Source organism: Colossoma macropomum, unplaced genomic scaffold (genome assembly GCF_904425465.1).
Source record: "Colossoma macropomum unplaced genomic scaffold, Colossoma_macropomum, whole genome shotgun sequence".
Classification (NCBI taxonomy): domain Eukaryota; kingdom Metazoa; phylum Chordata; class Actinopteri; order Characiformes; family Serrasalmidae; genus Colossoma; species Colossoma macropomum.
This window is the reverse complement of record NW_023494789.1, coordinates 47,543,242-47,559,314: the sequence shown is the minus strand read 5'-3', so window position 1 is coordinate 47,559,314 and position 16,073 is coordinate 47,543,242. Positions and strand designations below refer to the sequence as shown.

The window sequence follows — 16,073 nt, the reverse complement described above, 5'->3', positions numbered from 1 at the left end:
GCGGGTCAGTTTAGGAGCTGATCTGTTCAGACTGATGTCGCATACAGATCACATTTAAAAGATAATGTGAACACCCAAGCCAAAAAATCTGATTTGGTGAGAAAATCGTATTTGGGCCAGTTTTACCTGCTGTGTGAACGTAACTGTCCTAGGAGCACACTTTAAGCCTTTAAGCCCAAGCCTTTGGATCAGAATATCTTAATGGTTGTGAAAAATATTTTCCACCAATTGTGTCCAGACTTTTGACTGACCCTGTACCTGCAGACTCCCTGAACCATTAATACATAAATCCTGTGCAGCAGAAGTGTTTATTGCACTTTCTTGACATTTATTACGACATTCTGCTGACTGAGCTCTCATCAGCTGTGAGATCTTTACGTGATCAACCACATTTTCCATCCTGCTGCTCGTTCTCCTGTGAGCAGCGTAGCGGCAGTAAAACCATTCGAGTGCCTCTGATTCCTCCCAGCGTTGTAAAAAATCATTGTTTGTAGCAGCTATTGTTTAAAAAAATTCACACAAAATTATGAATGCGCAGCAGATTGGAGTTCAGACGAGTGTTTTGGAAATGTGAAAATTCCACATCCGCGCTCATGCATTATTATCAAATTCTCACTGACTTATTGACTGTTGCCGTGGTTATGTTGGCAGCGGCGCAGGCTTCAGTGTTGTTTTTGCTGCGCCTGCCAGCGAGTAAACAAACAGCAGTGTGTTTACTTGCTGAACACTGGCCAAGGCCTGCTGCTGCGATGGCCGCTAATCCCCTTAGTTAAACACGCATTAATGTTGGACATCCGTGATTAACTCACTTTTAAAGGATCAACATGTCATCTTTTCCTGTTTTGCTTGTCGCTGTTCATGTGGCTTATCATACAAGAGGAAACGGATGGAATAGAATAGAGTATCTTTGTCATTGTGCAAATGCAAAGAAATTAGGTCTGCAAACTCCCAGTTCTGTGTAAAAGGCTTCAGCCGTCAGAGATTTGTGTGAGTGTAGCTTAGCCATCCCCAGATCTCTCCTCGAGGACGTCCAGTATTTACAGTTACCACCCGAAACCTGGTTTATCTAATCGATCCTTCATTAAATGAAATCAGGTGCTGCTGATGGATTCTATGGCTTTGTTCACACAGCAGGTAAAAGTGGCCCAAATCCGATCTTTTCGCTCATGTGTGACATAGATGTGTGCCTGTGTGTCAGTGTGAACAGCAAAACACACACCGTAAAATGGGCGCGGTCACTTCTTTGGTTCGTGTCCTCAGGTTCTTTAAAATTTTGTTTCAGACCTTTAACTTTTCTTCGACACTGCAGTCGTTCTCCTGCGGCCGCGTTCGTCCATTTCTTTCTAAATCCCTTCAAACACAAGTCTCTTCTCATTTTTTGTACAGAAACGTCACCCCAAATGTTTGAGGTCTCAGCAGCATGAAATTATGACGAATGTCGAGTTGGATTGACCTAAAATTCATCAAACTGCTGCATATCGGATACGTATTACGGATTTCAGCACCGCATATGAAAGCGTCTCAAATCTGAATTGAAAATGTCAGATTCAGTGTGTTTATCTGTTCACACTGACACACAGACACACATCTGTGTCACATACGAAGAGGAAGATCGGATTTGGGCCACTTTTACCTGCTGTTTGGGCAAAGCCTTTCATATGTGGTACTGAAATCCAATACGTATCCAGTCTGCGGCAATGCGACTCAGTCTGAACATTCAACTTTTACATCAATCCAACTCCACGTTCGTCATAATTTGGCTCTGCTGAGACTCATAAATATTTATATATTTCTGTTCAAAAAATTACAAGAGATTCATCCAAATCCCTCCGTGTTCGAAGAGATTTCGATAGAAATGTCCAAACGTGGCCGCAGGAGAACGAGGCTGCAGCGTCAAAGAACAGTAAAAAGTCTGAAAGCAAAGTTTAAAGAATCCGAGGACACGAACCAAAGAAGTGACCGCGCCCTTTTTACGGCGAGCTCGGACACATTCTGGGTGATGAGCCCAGCTGTCAGTCAGTGAAGCTTCATGATGGCTCCTGTGATGCTGGTGATGATGAAGCTGATCCCCCGGGAGCGACTGGCGTTCGTTGGCGGTCGTGATTGTTTACCTCTGGATGAGCCGTGAAGCAGCGTGACGCTCTGTTCTTTTGAGCATGCGGGTCAGTTTAGGAGCTGATCTGTTCACATTTAAAAGATATTGTGAACAGCCAAACAAAAAACATCAGATTTGGGCCACTTTTACCTGCTGTGTAATCATAGCCTAACAGATTCATGCGATGGCTGGAATGGAGCGAGAAGTCAGGAACCAAACCTTTGTTCTTCTAATGCTGCTATATAATGTTTTTACTGCTAAGATCAATAGTTTTGAACAGGTTTCTTGGCTGCCTGACACTTTCGCACAATACTGTGAATCTATATACAGTATAGTTGTGCAATAAACTGCTCAAGATATAAATACTGTACTACCATAAAACAAGAACAGCAGCTCAACAACTGCTAAAGCAAAATCTCAGTGAAAGCACCTGCTTTCCAAAGCAGCATTGCTAAGTTAGTGGGATGAGAAGAGAGAGAGAGAGAGAGTGTGAGGGAGAGAAAGAAGGAGCATGTGTGAGGAGAGTGAGACTGGGTGAGTGAGGAAAAAATGAAGGAAACGAGAGTGTGAAAGAGAGATAGGGAGAGACAGTCAGAGAGGAAAAAGTGAACAAATGTGAGAGAGAGAGAGAGAGTAGCAGAGAGTGCACAAGTGAGCGAAAAAGAGTGAACGATTGAGAGGGGTAAAGTAAGAGTGAAAAGAATAAAAGAGAGGACAGAAGAGTGAGAGAGAGGCAGAAGGAGGAAGACAAAAGTGTGATACAGTGAGGGGGGGAAAGTAAAAGAGAGAGGCCAGCAGAGAATAAGAGAGAGAGAGAGTAAAAGAAGAGAGTAAGAGGGAAAATGAAAAGAGAGGACAAAATAAGGGGAGTGAGAGAGAAAATGAGAGGGAGAGGAGTAAGAGAGATGGAAAAGAGAGTGTGAGTGAGTAAGCGAGATGCAGGGGAAATATTTGAGCTACTAGTGTTTAGCTCCTCTCTCCATTATCTCTGCACACACAACGACACGACCGGTATTATCTGTGGTCAATGCTCCGTCTGTTTGTTGTCAGTAGATACTTTCCTGCAGGGCTTTATAGATGGTTTTAGAAACTGTTTGGACGCAGCGTTAAAGAGACTCACCAGCCAACACCTTCATAAAGTGGTGACAAAATCAGGCATTTTAAATAATCGTGATGACCTACAGCGCGGTCACAATTATTACAGAATCATCTGATCACAGTTATTTAAACTCATTTCTTTAGTTTGTTAATAACACCTTTAGAGGGCGGCGCTGAGTAACGTTTGTTTATTTGATGGTTGTTAATGACGCCTTTAGAGGGCGGCGCTGAGTAACGTTTGTTTATTTGATGTTTGTTAATGACGCCTTTAGAGGGCGGCGCTGAGTAACGTTTGTTTATTTGATGGTTGTTAATGACGCCTTTAGAGGGCGGCGCTGAGTGACATCTGTTTATTTGACATTTGTTAGTAACACCTTTAGAGGGCGGCGGTGAGTGACATCTGTTTATTTGACATTTGTTAGTAACACCTTTAGAGGGCGGCGGTGAGTGACATCTGTTTATTTGACATTTGTTAGTAACACCTTTAGAGGGCGGCGCTGAGTAACGTTTGTTTATTTGATGGTTGTTTATGACGCCTTTAGAGGGCGGCGCTGAGTAACGTTTGTTTATTTGATGGTTGTTAATGGTGCCTTTAGAGGGCGGCGCTGAGTAACGTTTGTTTATTTGATGGTTGTTTATGACACCTTTAGAGGGCGGCGCTGAGTAACGTTTGTTTATTTGACGTTCGTTAATGACGCCTTTAGAGGGCGGCGCTGAGTAACGTCTGTTTATTTGACGTTCGTTAATGACGCCTTTAGAGGGCGGCGCTGAGTGACGTTTGTTTATTTGACGTTCGTTAATGACGCCTTTAGAGGGCAGCAGTGAGTAACGTTTATTTATTTTATTACTATTTTCATTACTTAAGACCTAATTCTTTCTGTTAAAATATTCATAAATTAATTTTATGTCATTCTAATGCCTTTTAGCCTACATTACATCTCTGTGTGACTGTGTGTGTGTGTGTGTTGCTGTTGACTGCTTTCAGTTGATGGCTGGAGTAAATGAAGCTGTTGAAAATGAAGACTGAACAAAACAGTACCGTTAAAAAAAAAAAAATAGTTCTTTGATTTAAAAAAGTATCACTCAGTCTAAAATATGATGACAGACACAGTGGATTAGTCAGCACAGGGGATGCTAATAGCTCAAGGCTGCAGTGTGTGCTGAGTGAGAGAAGCTCCTGAATGAGGTCGTCCAATTAGTTCACCTTTGAAGACAAAACATTTCTGAACAACAGCAAAACCCGGCTAATCACATGCGTCACGGCATCGCTCCCCTTCCCTGACCGGTCCGTCAGAATCATCGTGGGCTGAGTCGTTGCATAAAATGAGCAGAAAAAAGACAATAAAGACACTAATTGTGTTTACTTTCGCACTTTCTCTGCGTGTGTTCTCAGCATAAATGAGGCCTGAGCTGATCCCACAGCAGGGCTGAGCTTCGCCTGTTGCTGCAGAAGGGAGAGCCTCAGGTAGAGAGAGAGAGAGAGAGAGAGAGAGAGGTCCTGTCGTCATGTTGCAGGAATTCAGCAGCTTCTTGCTGAGCCAAGACCCTCATTCAAAACACGTGTGTGTGTGTGTGTGTGTGTGTGTATGTGTATGTTATGGCCCCCAGATCAGTGGTCTGTGCACATCAGGGGGCTCTGTATCGGGGGCTCTCTCTCCTTTGCTGCCGCCAGAGAAAGGATCACTTTCAGCTGCTCTTTAAACTGCTGACTCGCCCTCTCTCTCTCTCTCTCTCTCTCTCTCTCGTTTGCAGACCTGCTTTCTTCTACCCTTTCTCTCACTCTTTCGCTCTCTCTCTTTGCTCTTTCACGTTCTGTCTCTTGCTCACTTGCTTAGATTCTAACTTTTGCTTGCTCACTCTTACTTTCTCGCATTCACTCACTCTCATTCTCACTCTTTCTCTCTTGCTTGCTCACTCTCACACATTCTCTCGCTCTGACTCGTTCACTCTCTCCCTTCCGCCCCAGTCTCTGTTACTTTAAACTCCAGTGTACCTTAAACTCCAGCCTTGATTCACATATAACTACATTATACACCCCAACTCTACTCCTCTCTCTCTGTGTGTGAGTGTGTGAGTGTGTGTGTGTGTGTGTGTGTGTGAGTGTGTGTGTGTGTGTGTGTGTGTGTGTGAGAGAGAGTGTGTGTGTGTGTGTGTGTTTATACTCTCAGCAGAGTAAAAGTCTCGACTGGAATTCATTTACAGTGTGACCTGAATTGACCACAATATCTCTATATTTTCTCTCTCTTTTTATCTCACTCTCTCTCTCTCTCACTCTCTCTCTCTCTCTCTCTCTCTCTCTCTCTCTCTCTCTCTCTCTCTCTCTCTCTCTCTCCCTCTCCCCTAATCTGTCTTTCTCTCTCTTTCCCTAGATCTCTCTTTTTTTTTGTCTCTCTCTCTCTCTCTGTCTATCTGTCTCTCTCTTTCTCTCTTTCTCCTTATCTATCTTTCTCTCTCCCTCTCTTTCTCTCTCTCTCACTCTCACTCTCTATCTGAGCCAACATTGTAGTCCATAACAATGTGTTTTTTGCCGAAACTCATAAAAATATAGATGATCATGCAGCCGTAATGTTTTGAAAACTCAGCTGTAGTTAAGATGTTAGCAGGGAGACAAAAGGTTGAATAGGAATATTACAAATTGATAGACAGTGTCAAGATGTTTAATGATATGATGTCGGTGGTGAGTGCACTATGATGATAATATAGGGCTGGGCAATAAAACAATAGCGATAATTATCGCGATATAACTTTCCTCGATAGAAATATAAGAAATGTTTGATAAATGTTCGACATTATAGAGCATTCTCACACTTCCACGTTCTGGCGACAGCCTTGGTGGCGTTTCGTACTGCAAGGATAACTACACTACTCTGTGTTTTTAGCAGCTGGCTAACTTGAAGCAGCGCTCAGTTTAAACGTACCTTAAAGGAGGACTCAGTTAACGCTTGTACACAGCGAGCGTCAGACATATTGCGGCTCAGCGTTTCTCAACCTGTCGGCCGCCGACCACCAGTGGGCCGTGAAGCACCCTCTAGTGGTCCGCGGGCAAGAGCTCAGGGAGGCAGTTGTTCACAGTGGGCCGGTAGCGGCGCATAAATGAAAACAATGCAGTCGCAGGCTAACTAAACGTCATCAGTCTGAGACGACGCAGCCGCTGGCGCTCAGCGCAGACGGTCAGAGACCGAAAGGTTTCTCAGGGTGTTTCTCCTGCCTTGATCGGTGCGGACAGATCAGACTCTTTCTTTAGTTCGCTCTGTTTTGATGTGTGTCATCACTCCCGTATTCGGGTCTGCATCAAACAAACCAAACCCTGTTCAGTTCATGGCTGCTGGGACGCATTTTATGATTAACCTCTTATGCTCCGGGGTATATTTTGGTTTGTCCATCTGAATTTACATGACCAAATCGTAAGGCAAATTATTCAGTACCTACATGAAATAAATGCAAATTTTTATTTTATTTATTTATTTAGTTTTTTTGTAAAAGCTCCCCTCAAATTAACAGAACATGTGTTTTATGATCACACATATTGATATATGCTTACAATTTACTGCTAAAAGCCAAAAATCTTAGACGCTCTTTGTATTATTTTATAAAAATAATTTTTACAGAGTAAATGTTTATAGTTTATAGCCCAGATTTGTGGAAAAAAGGGTCGACTTTCAGTAGAAAAAAAAATTGTGAGCTCAGCTTCTTTTATTATAAGGGTGTAAAATTACATCACCCATCTATTTGACTGGAAAGAAGACAGTTACAGCTCTCATACGACCCCCACCTTTAGAATGTAGCTTATGAAATATGAAAGTTATGAAGAATATGACGAACTGCGTTTTGGAACCACCGGTGGTTCCAAGGAGCATAAGAGGCTACATGAAGGAATTCATGAACAGAGCTGACTTTCCTCTTCTTCTATCAGAACGTCAGCGTTGTATACGGTCAGCTTTAACGTCTGACTCTTTACAGACTCTCATTGCTCTCATATCGTTCCTGCAGTTCGGACTGCAGTTGATAAAAACGACAAACGAGCCTTAAAATAATAGAGAAGATCTGCGTTTGACTTGTGGCCGAACTTCAGCGACCTGAGTAGTTAAACTGAGCCCAGAAGCCCCCTGAGTGGAGTGAAGTTTAGTTCAAATTAGGTGCTAAAACCCTTGTGATGATGTAAAGTACTCCTTTACACATCACTATATAATGATTATGGTTGTAAACACTTACCTGTAGTTACCTGAAGACTGATTATCCCTGCTTTGAGGAGCAAAGAGAACTGAACGGGTCCATCCTCTGTAGAAGAGGAGGGAAGGACCAAACCTGTAAGAAAAGGAAATTGTTTAATAAGTGTACACTGTATTGTGAATATGCGTTAATGACATCATAAATGTAACTGTGAAGAATAAGTGAAGAACATGAATTATTTACTGAATGTAAATATATTTAAATAGCTGAAACACTTGTTTTAACCCGGGCCAGTAATGGTATATTCTAGGGGAGGAGCACCCCTAATATAAGCAGCATTACTGGGGGGTACGGGGGGGGGGTTGATGATTGAAGGTGATGCGAGTGGAAGACCTATATGACTTTGCAGTCATTGGTCTGTTTCTTAGTCGTAGAGACTATTTTCGTTTTGTTTTCGTTTGTGATGTGTGCAAATGTAAATATGTAAATAATCCCGAGTGTTGGTGTGTAAATAAAGGTGACGGGGAGAAGAACTCTTGGACCAGCTGTATTTTATTCCAGTTACTTGGACCACTTGCCCAACGCTACCCATAAGGTGTGTCCCCTGCCACAGCATACTGCCGGGTCGTGGGACACACTTTATCACAACCCTCAAACCTAAAGAGACTCCAGACCAAAGAGTCACTGGGAGCAGAGAGTATTTTCAGTGAAAACGTGATTGACCGCAGCTCCAAATCACTGTCCACATCTACATCTACCTTTCTTTTTCCCCCTTTTTTGACATCCCTTCATACATATGGGTTTTAAACATGTTCTTCAACATAACTTTTGGTTTCTGTGATTGAGGTGAGAGGGATGATCTGATCTTTTTCAGGCCCTGATTCAGAGGTTTTCAGTGTGAGCAATTTAGAAGAGAAAAAGAAGGGGTGGAAAAGGTTGAGAACCCCTGGAATAGAGAAATCCAGATGTCCACAAGCTGGTGTTTGAATACTGTGATGTGCTCCGACATGGATGTGGTAGGAGTGATGGCAGTAAGGCGGTGTATTCCATCACTGACGTACCGACCCAGCTAACGTTTGCTGTTCGTACTAAGCTGATGTTTTTCTTTCTTAAATTATGAATATTACAAAAATTGCAGCCGTGATTTTCCAGCTGGTAAAAACAGCTGACCAGAAACTTTCTCCCACTCTCCCATGACAGATTTGTGAAATGTTCCACTGTTTTGCAAGTATTTGTCATGTTCTGACCATAAAGGATAGTTTAAAACAGGAACTGACCACTCGGGAGCAGAAATCAGCCTTCGAACTTGAAAGAGAGAACGATTTGACATTTATCGCGATATTGATCGCGATTTTTCACCGCATTTTTGGCCATATCGCCCAGACAGACTTTAGTTTCGACCACGACAATCAGCGCTGCTTTGTCACAGTGAAGCTGTGTTCAATTTCAGTCTCTTGTCTTTCTGCAGCCGTAACTTTCACGGATGATGAAAAAGAACAGATGAGAAAGTTCACGAACCGCTCCTACCCGCTGGATAAAGCGACTCGATACCAGGTTTGGCTCAGTCTAGTGGACATCCTCCTCGCCTACGTCTACGACGTGCGCACCACGGAAGGAGAGCACAACGTAAGTGTGTCCTCATGTTAAAGTTTTACCTGCTGTGTGAAACAAACGCAGAAACAATAGCGCTCTTCCTTCCCCCGACACTCTTCAAGCCTCCGCCGTCAGAGTAGTTTTAAAACTCTTCACGTTCGTCAAGAATCCAGACTCTTTTTAATGTATTCCAGGCAGCAGTTTCGAAAGAATCCTATTGAAAAGCTGCCACACATACCAGCGATAAAAATAGGTATGTTAAAATGCATAAAAATAGTGTTTTCTTCTGTGCTATGAGTTTTAAATCACAGGTCTAAACCTATGGAGAAGCTGAGCTATAATTCTGGAAAGACCTGCTGGGTGCAGCTACTGTAAACAGATACGCTGGACCGGGGCCTGAACTTTTGACATATTGCAAACATTCTTTGGACAACTGTGCTTTAGTTTCCTTTTGGAAAAGCTGGAAAACTACTCAGCTTTCCCCCCTCAAAATGTTTCTCTTTTGTGAAAAATGTGAATTCTTAGTAACAGAAGAGTTTGTGTTGGTTTGGAGCCACAGCACAGCTCTGAAAACGTGTTAATCTCACAGCGTAGTTATACAGAGAGCGCAGCAGTGGAAGCTCTTGAAAGGTTTGGAGCTTTGTTAATGCTCAGATGGGTTTGATGTGGTCAGTGTGAGCTGGTTTTATGCATGTGTTTTAAGTTATATGCCCTGCAGGACTGATTCAGTTGTGTTTTGCAGGTGGAGTCAGCGTGGACCATTAGAAAGCTCAGTGGAACTCTAAGCTGGCTGGAGGTACGGTGTGCTACACGGTCAACATAGAGATTTCTACACACCTCATAGCACCATGAGAGCAATATGAGATCTGTTATTCCCATTCTCGACATTCTTCGATTGTTTATGATTTGGAATTTTTCGTTTCCGTTCATTTTTAATGTAAGAAAGTATCAATGAGTCAATCCATCAACCTTTATTTAACCTCGGAGAACATTGAGGCTGACCCTCATTTACGGTGTCGCCGAGTTGACACAGAACAAAGGATTGATGTGGAAGAACATATCAAATAATAAAAGTAAATTTAATAATAAAAATGGCTCATCAGGTAAGTATTAAAAAAAGAAACATTAATAAAAAAAACATAAAAACAGCACAAAATATAAAACAATAATTAAAATGCAAAATTTAATAAAATCAAAGGAAGATAAGATCAAAAAAGGAAACTAAAATTAATTAAAATGAGTGAAATAATAATAAAATAATCAGAATTAAATCAAGAATGAGAATATTAATAATAATAAATGAACAAATAAATAAATTGGGAGAAAAAAACTAAAATAATGAAAATAAGACAATAATAATAAAAATCAAATCAAAACAGTTGCAGGCAGAGTGGAGGTGGTTAGAGAGTAAAAGTTTAAAATAACTGAGTGGCACTGTAAATAAACGCAGATGTGTAAACAACAGTATGTGTAAACAACAACACAAACGATAGAGAAATTGCTCTTGGCATTCTTTTATTTGAAACTCCAGAGGTAATGTTCAGTATCAGCAGGAGAGCCTGAGCCATAAAAGGCATTTATGCTACCATTCAGAAGTTTGGAAGCACTATTTTCATTAATATGAAACCAAGTTTGTTGAAAAATATGTGTATAAGTTAAATAATTTAATGATATTTAATGATATATAAGGAATGGTTCAGCAAAGAATCTGCAGTGTTCCACTGACTCCAGATGTAGTCGATCAGACATGTTTGGTGTCCAGATTTGGTTTCCTTAGTTTAGTGCTGGAGCTACAAGGCTAGTGATCCCAACAAACACTAGAAGTCAATAGTCACCCAAATATTTCTCTGTAAATACGTCCCCTAAACCTCTCTCTGCCTCTCAAACAGCATCCAGCTTTTGCAGACATTGCAGACGTGCTGGATTCTGACTCCCTTTAGCATTACAGAGGCATATGAATGCCAGATTATGTTCACAGTTTCTCATTTCCATTTAATAAATAACAGTTAATCTTGAATTTTCTAACTGAAGAGATGTTTCTAGTAGAGACAACAGAAGCTGTGAATGTAATCTAGCATCCATTTGGCGGCACACGGACGTACATGTGAAGGAAAGTCTGATTCCTCCTTACTCGGGAAAGGAGGAAAAGATTTAGGTGACTATTGACTTGTACTGTTTGTTAGCAACGCTAGCCTTGTAGCTTTAAAACTAGAGATGCGAAATTTGGCTGACTGACTACATATGAGATGAGATTTTTCACCGAACTGTATCTGTTAGATACCACTACTCTGCAGCATTACAGGTATCAAATAGTTTGTAGGGAGCTCTAAAAAATGAAGAAGGGTCAGATGTTTTATACCTAAACAAGATTTACTTCACCTCTTAAAATGTTTTCATAATATTTCAGAATGTTCCTAAACAGCTGCTGTCCCAACTTTTTTGGAATGTATTGCAGGCGTCAGTTTCAAGATGAGCGTATATTTAATAAAAGCAATGAAGTTGATAAGGTAAAACATTAATTATCTTTTCTTTGTGCTGTTTCTGTTTAAATACAGGTCAAATTTGATGTGCAAATTACTGCTTTCTGCTTTTATTTGCGTTTTTTCTACTGTTCTAACTTTTTTTCGGAATTGGATTTGTCCTAAATAAACAACAATAGATGCACTAAGGTTTGTGGTGCACCTAAGGCTTAAATTGACACAGCATGTCATGTGTTCTGGGCTCAGTGTTGCGTATGAGAGGACCGAAAGATTAGAAGTTCTTTTTCGCTGAAGTAGGAGAACACAGTTAGGAAATGAGGAAGAGGTTCTCACTGTGTGCCAATGATAAGCTCGACGGCTCATGGGCAGAAACCAATGCATGCTCTGGTGGGCCGGCTTCAGATTACTTCAGCCACTTTGAATACTTCTGTACCACTTGTCAGATGAGAAAGGAGTTTCCTGCTGAGATGTTCCGGCTCTGAAACAATACGTCATACACTGTATGTCTAAAAGTCCAGTCACCCCTTCTAATTAATGAATTCAGCTTCAACTTTATGGCGCACAGGTGTTCAGTTGTGCACTTGTAGCTTGTATAATCTCTATAAGCACTGACCAATAGAAAGGGACGCTCTGGAGCAGCTGCACAAACCTAAGGTCACCATGCCCGTCGGCTAGAGGGGTATAAAGCCCCCCAGCACTGGGCTGTGGAGCAGTGGAACTGCATTCTGTCATGTCACGGCGCTCCATCCAATGATCCATCATTAGTTCCTGACCTCACTAATGCTCTTGTGGATACAGAGTGCAGTCAGATCCTCACAGCAATGTTCCAACATCTAGTGTAAAGCGTTTCCAGAGGAGTAGAGGCTGTTACTGCAGCAAAGGGGCACAAACTCCCTATTAATGACCTTCATTCCAGAGGAAATGCTTGACTTCCAATGTTTGGACATATAATGTGCTTTATAGATAGGTAGGTAGGTGGGTGGGATGGATCGATGGATGGATCGATGGATGGATCGATGGATGGATCAATGGATGGATAAAGTAGGTATGTAGATAGATAGATAGATAGATAGATAGATAGATAAAGTAGGTATTTAGATAGATAGATAGATAGATAGATAAAGTAGGTATTTAGATAGATAGATAGATAGAAAGATAGACAGACAGATTGATCGATAGATAAAATAGGTATTTAGATAGATAGATAGATAGATAGATAGATAGATAGATAGATGAAGTAGGTAGGTAGGTAGGTAGGTAGATAGATACATAGATAGATAGATAGATAGATAAAGTAGGTATTTAGATAGATAGATAGATAGATAGAAATGTAGGTAGGTAGGTAGATAGATAGATAGATAGATAGATAGATAGATAGATAAAGTAGGTATTTAGATAGATAGATAGATAGATAGATAAAGTAGGTATTTAGATAGATAGATAGATAGAAAGATAGACAGACAGATTGATCGATAGATAAAATAGGTATTTAGATAGATAGATAGATAGATAGATAGATAGATGAAGTAGGTAGGTAGGTAGGTAGGTAGATAGATACATAGATAGATAGATAGATAGATAAAGTAGGTATTTAGATAGATAGATAGATAGATAGAAATGTAGGTAGGTAGGTAGATAGATAGATAGATAGATAGATAGATAGATAGATAGATAGATAAAGTAGGTATTTAGATAGATAGATAGATAGATAGATAGATAGATAGATAGATAGATAAAGTAGGTATTTAGATAGATAGATAGATAGAATGGCTGGGTGTATAAATAATAACAGTACAATATGCAATATTTATGGACGTATAAACAAAGTGGCAGCGCATCGTACAGAGTAGAGATATATAATGTCCAGTTGGTGCCCAGTGAGCCTGTCCGGTCAGTAGCTCAGTATACAGTAATGTCCCGGCACAGTGATGAGGTGTTGTACAGTGTGATCGCTGAACGAATTCCTGTACCGTTCCTCAGTACATCTGAGCTGAATTGGTCTATTGGTAAAGATGCATCGCTGTCTGACCAGTAGGTCATAGAGGGGGTGTGATGAATTGTCCAGGATAGCAGTGAGTTTAAGTGACTTCCATCCAGTTTGTTCAATAGGCTTATGCTAAAACGCTTGAGATTTGTTTTATAGGCAAATATATATGAAGAATGATGACCACATGTGAATGTATTCAACGGGTATTCTCCAGCAGCCAATGAGAGCTCAGCATATGTGGAAATGTCTCAAAGCCTGTTAGAAAAGCGTCTCAGCTGCATCCTCATGAAGCTGCTTGTGGAAATGTCAGTAGGGTGCAAAGCTGCATCAAGGCAGGGGGGGGGGGCTACTTTGAGGAATCTAAATAGAAGAGCTTTTTTTGTTTCTGCCATTTCATGGTTCAGCTCTCTTTGCTATCATTCCAAAGTGTGGACGGTAGTACAAAAACAAGGGAAACTCTATTTATATAGCACTTCTCATTTTAGTCAGTAGATCAAACTCAGGGCATGACTCCCTGACTCCTCTACTTAAGTCCTGAATCATTTCCTTTGTCGCAATCAGGCCTACGACCGTAGTATCGTCAGCGAAGTCGACGGTGGAATTTGAGTCATGCTTTGTAACGCAGTCGTGGGTGAACAGGATCTACAGCCTGGGGGTCCTGCTGTTCATTTTGTTTTTCAAAAAAAAGAGCTGAAGTCTTCTAGTTTGACAGCCTTTAATCCTTTCCTAGGTTGCTGCTTGCTGAGCATGGCATGCTAATGGACTCAAACCAGAAACATTATAAAATACAACGTTCATGTTGTGCAGTTTACGCCCATATTAAAAAAAAAGAACGTAGGCTCTATTTCAGATACCACTGATAATAATAATAATAATAATAATAATAATTGTTATTTATAATAATAATAATTATTATATTGTATTCATTAAGTACCTTTAATACATTAAAAATGCAGCTCAAAGTGCTTCACAATACAAAGTACAAAAATAATAAATAGCTGAAAAGGCAAATATTAATAATTACAATTAAAAAGCACAATATAAAAGTATAAATACAAGAGAAAAAATACAATGAAAATGCAGTTAACAAGAAAATAAAAGCAATATTAATATTCCAGTAAAAACAATAAAAAACCTAGTGGAACACTAAAGTAAAGAAATATGTTTTTAACTGTTTTTTTAACAGAACATTGACAGAAGGAGCCTGACGGATGTTTGTTGTTAATGCGTTTCAGATCTTTGGTGCATAAAAAATCTTGATTTGGATCATAATCTATCAGCACTGCGAAATGTGTGAAGGATGGCCATATAGGGTACTTTTATGTATTCAGGTCAAGTTAGCTTGTTAGCCTTTTCAGACAGTTAATAGCTATGCTCAAGTGCGAAGTATATGCACTGTATGTCTAAAAGTTTGTAGAAACCTGCCCATCCAGCTTTTATTCTGACATGAAGGGTATTAATAGGTATTTTGCCCCCCTTTGCTGCCTCTACTCTTCTGGAAAGGCTTTGTATTAGATGTTGGAACATTTCTGTGAGGATTTGATTGCATTCAGCCACAACAGCAGTAGTGAGGTCAGGTACTGATGTTGGATCACTGGATGGAGCTCCATCACTCCAGAGAACACAGTTCCACTGCTCCACAGCCCAATGCTGGGGGGCTTTATACCCCTCTAGCCCAGGCTTAGCACTGAGCATGATGACCTTAGGCTCATGTTCAGCTGCTCCAGAGTGTCCCATTCTATTGGCCAATGCTTAATGCTTTTCTATGGGGATAATAAGCATTGTCTGTGCAGTTGAACCGAATGGCTGCACCCTAAAGTAGACAAGTTCACTCATTAGAATGGATTCTTTTGGACATGTAATGTAAACGTTATACTAATCTCTCAGTAAAGAGAGCAAGTTGCGTTCAGTCTGAATTAACAAGCTCCAGCAATAATTGTTCTAGTATTTAGTTATTTATCAGCTGTTGGACTTTAAGCCTTGATTTTTTTTTTTTTTGGTAATAATTGAACTTGTAAATATAGTTCGTGTCACATTTACACTTAGAATTGTTGATTAAACAGTCACCACTATTACACCTACCCACTTACATCTTTGCCTCTAACCACCACTCTATCCGTTACACTGCAATCCTATAGTTATCTGATTGTGGGTTTTTCCTGGTTCAGGGTGATGGATGATGTGCTGAAGCACATAGTAACTGTAGTCTGGGCTTGGATGCAGCCAGGTCCATTTTGAGTGTGTTTGTACCCTCAGTGGAGTTGTCCTCACATCGTCTGTAGACTGTGACCGCGCTTTGCTTTCAGCCCTGTCTGGTTTCGCTCCGTGTTATTAGTTTCAAAGCGTGAGCCACAGGTGGTGTTTGGAACATCTGGCAGGGAGGCATCAGTAACTTCACTGAATAAAAGAATGAAGGAGCACAGGCTACGTTCACATTACAAGCCTCATTGCTCAAATCTGATTTTTTGCTCAAATCCGATCTCTCTGGCCGGATGGTTCACACTCGTTTAGGTAAGCGATTCAAATCTGTCATTAATGTGATGAACTGGCGTCCTGAAATGACCCTCATGAGCTCATCCTACTCAGTAATGTCACGTGAATGAATCACTGCATCATCAGCAAACAAACTAACGAGCAGAACGAGCTTCGC

General features: G+C 40.7%; 1 protein-coding gene across 2 annotated transcripts in view; it reads left to right on the top strand.

Moving 5' to 3' along the window:
* Positions 1-16,073, top strand: part of shq1 (SHQ1, H/ACA ribonucleoprotein assembly factor) — a 79,062-nt gene that overhangs the window by 30,030 nt on the left and 32,959 nt on the right. For both annotated transcript variants that reach the window (XM_036571545.1, XM_036571544.1), the window contains exons 8-9: positions 8,832-8,989; positions 9,699-9,752. In XM_036571545.1, coding sequence (XP_036427438.1) covers positions 8,832-8,989; positions 9,699-9,752 — 212 coding nt within the window. The remainder of the gene's footprint in view (positions 1-8,831; positions 8,990-9,698; positions 9,753-16,073) is intronic.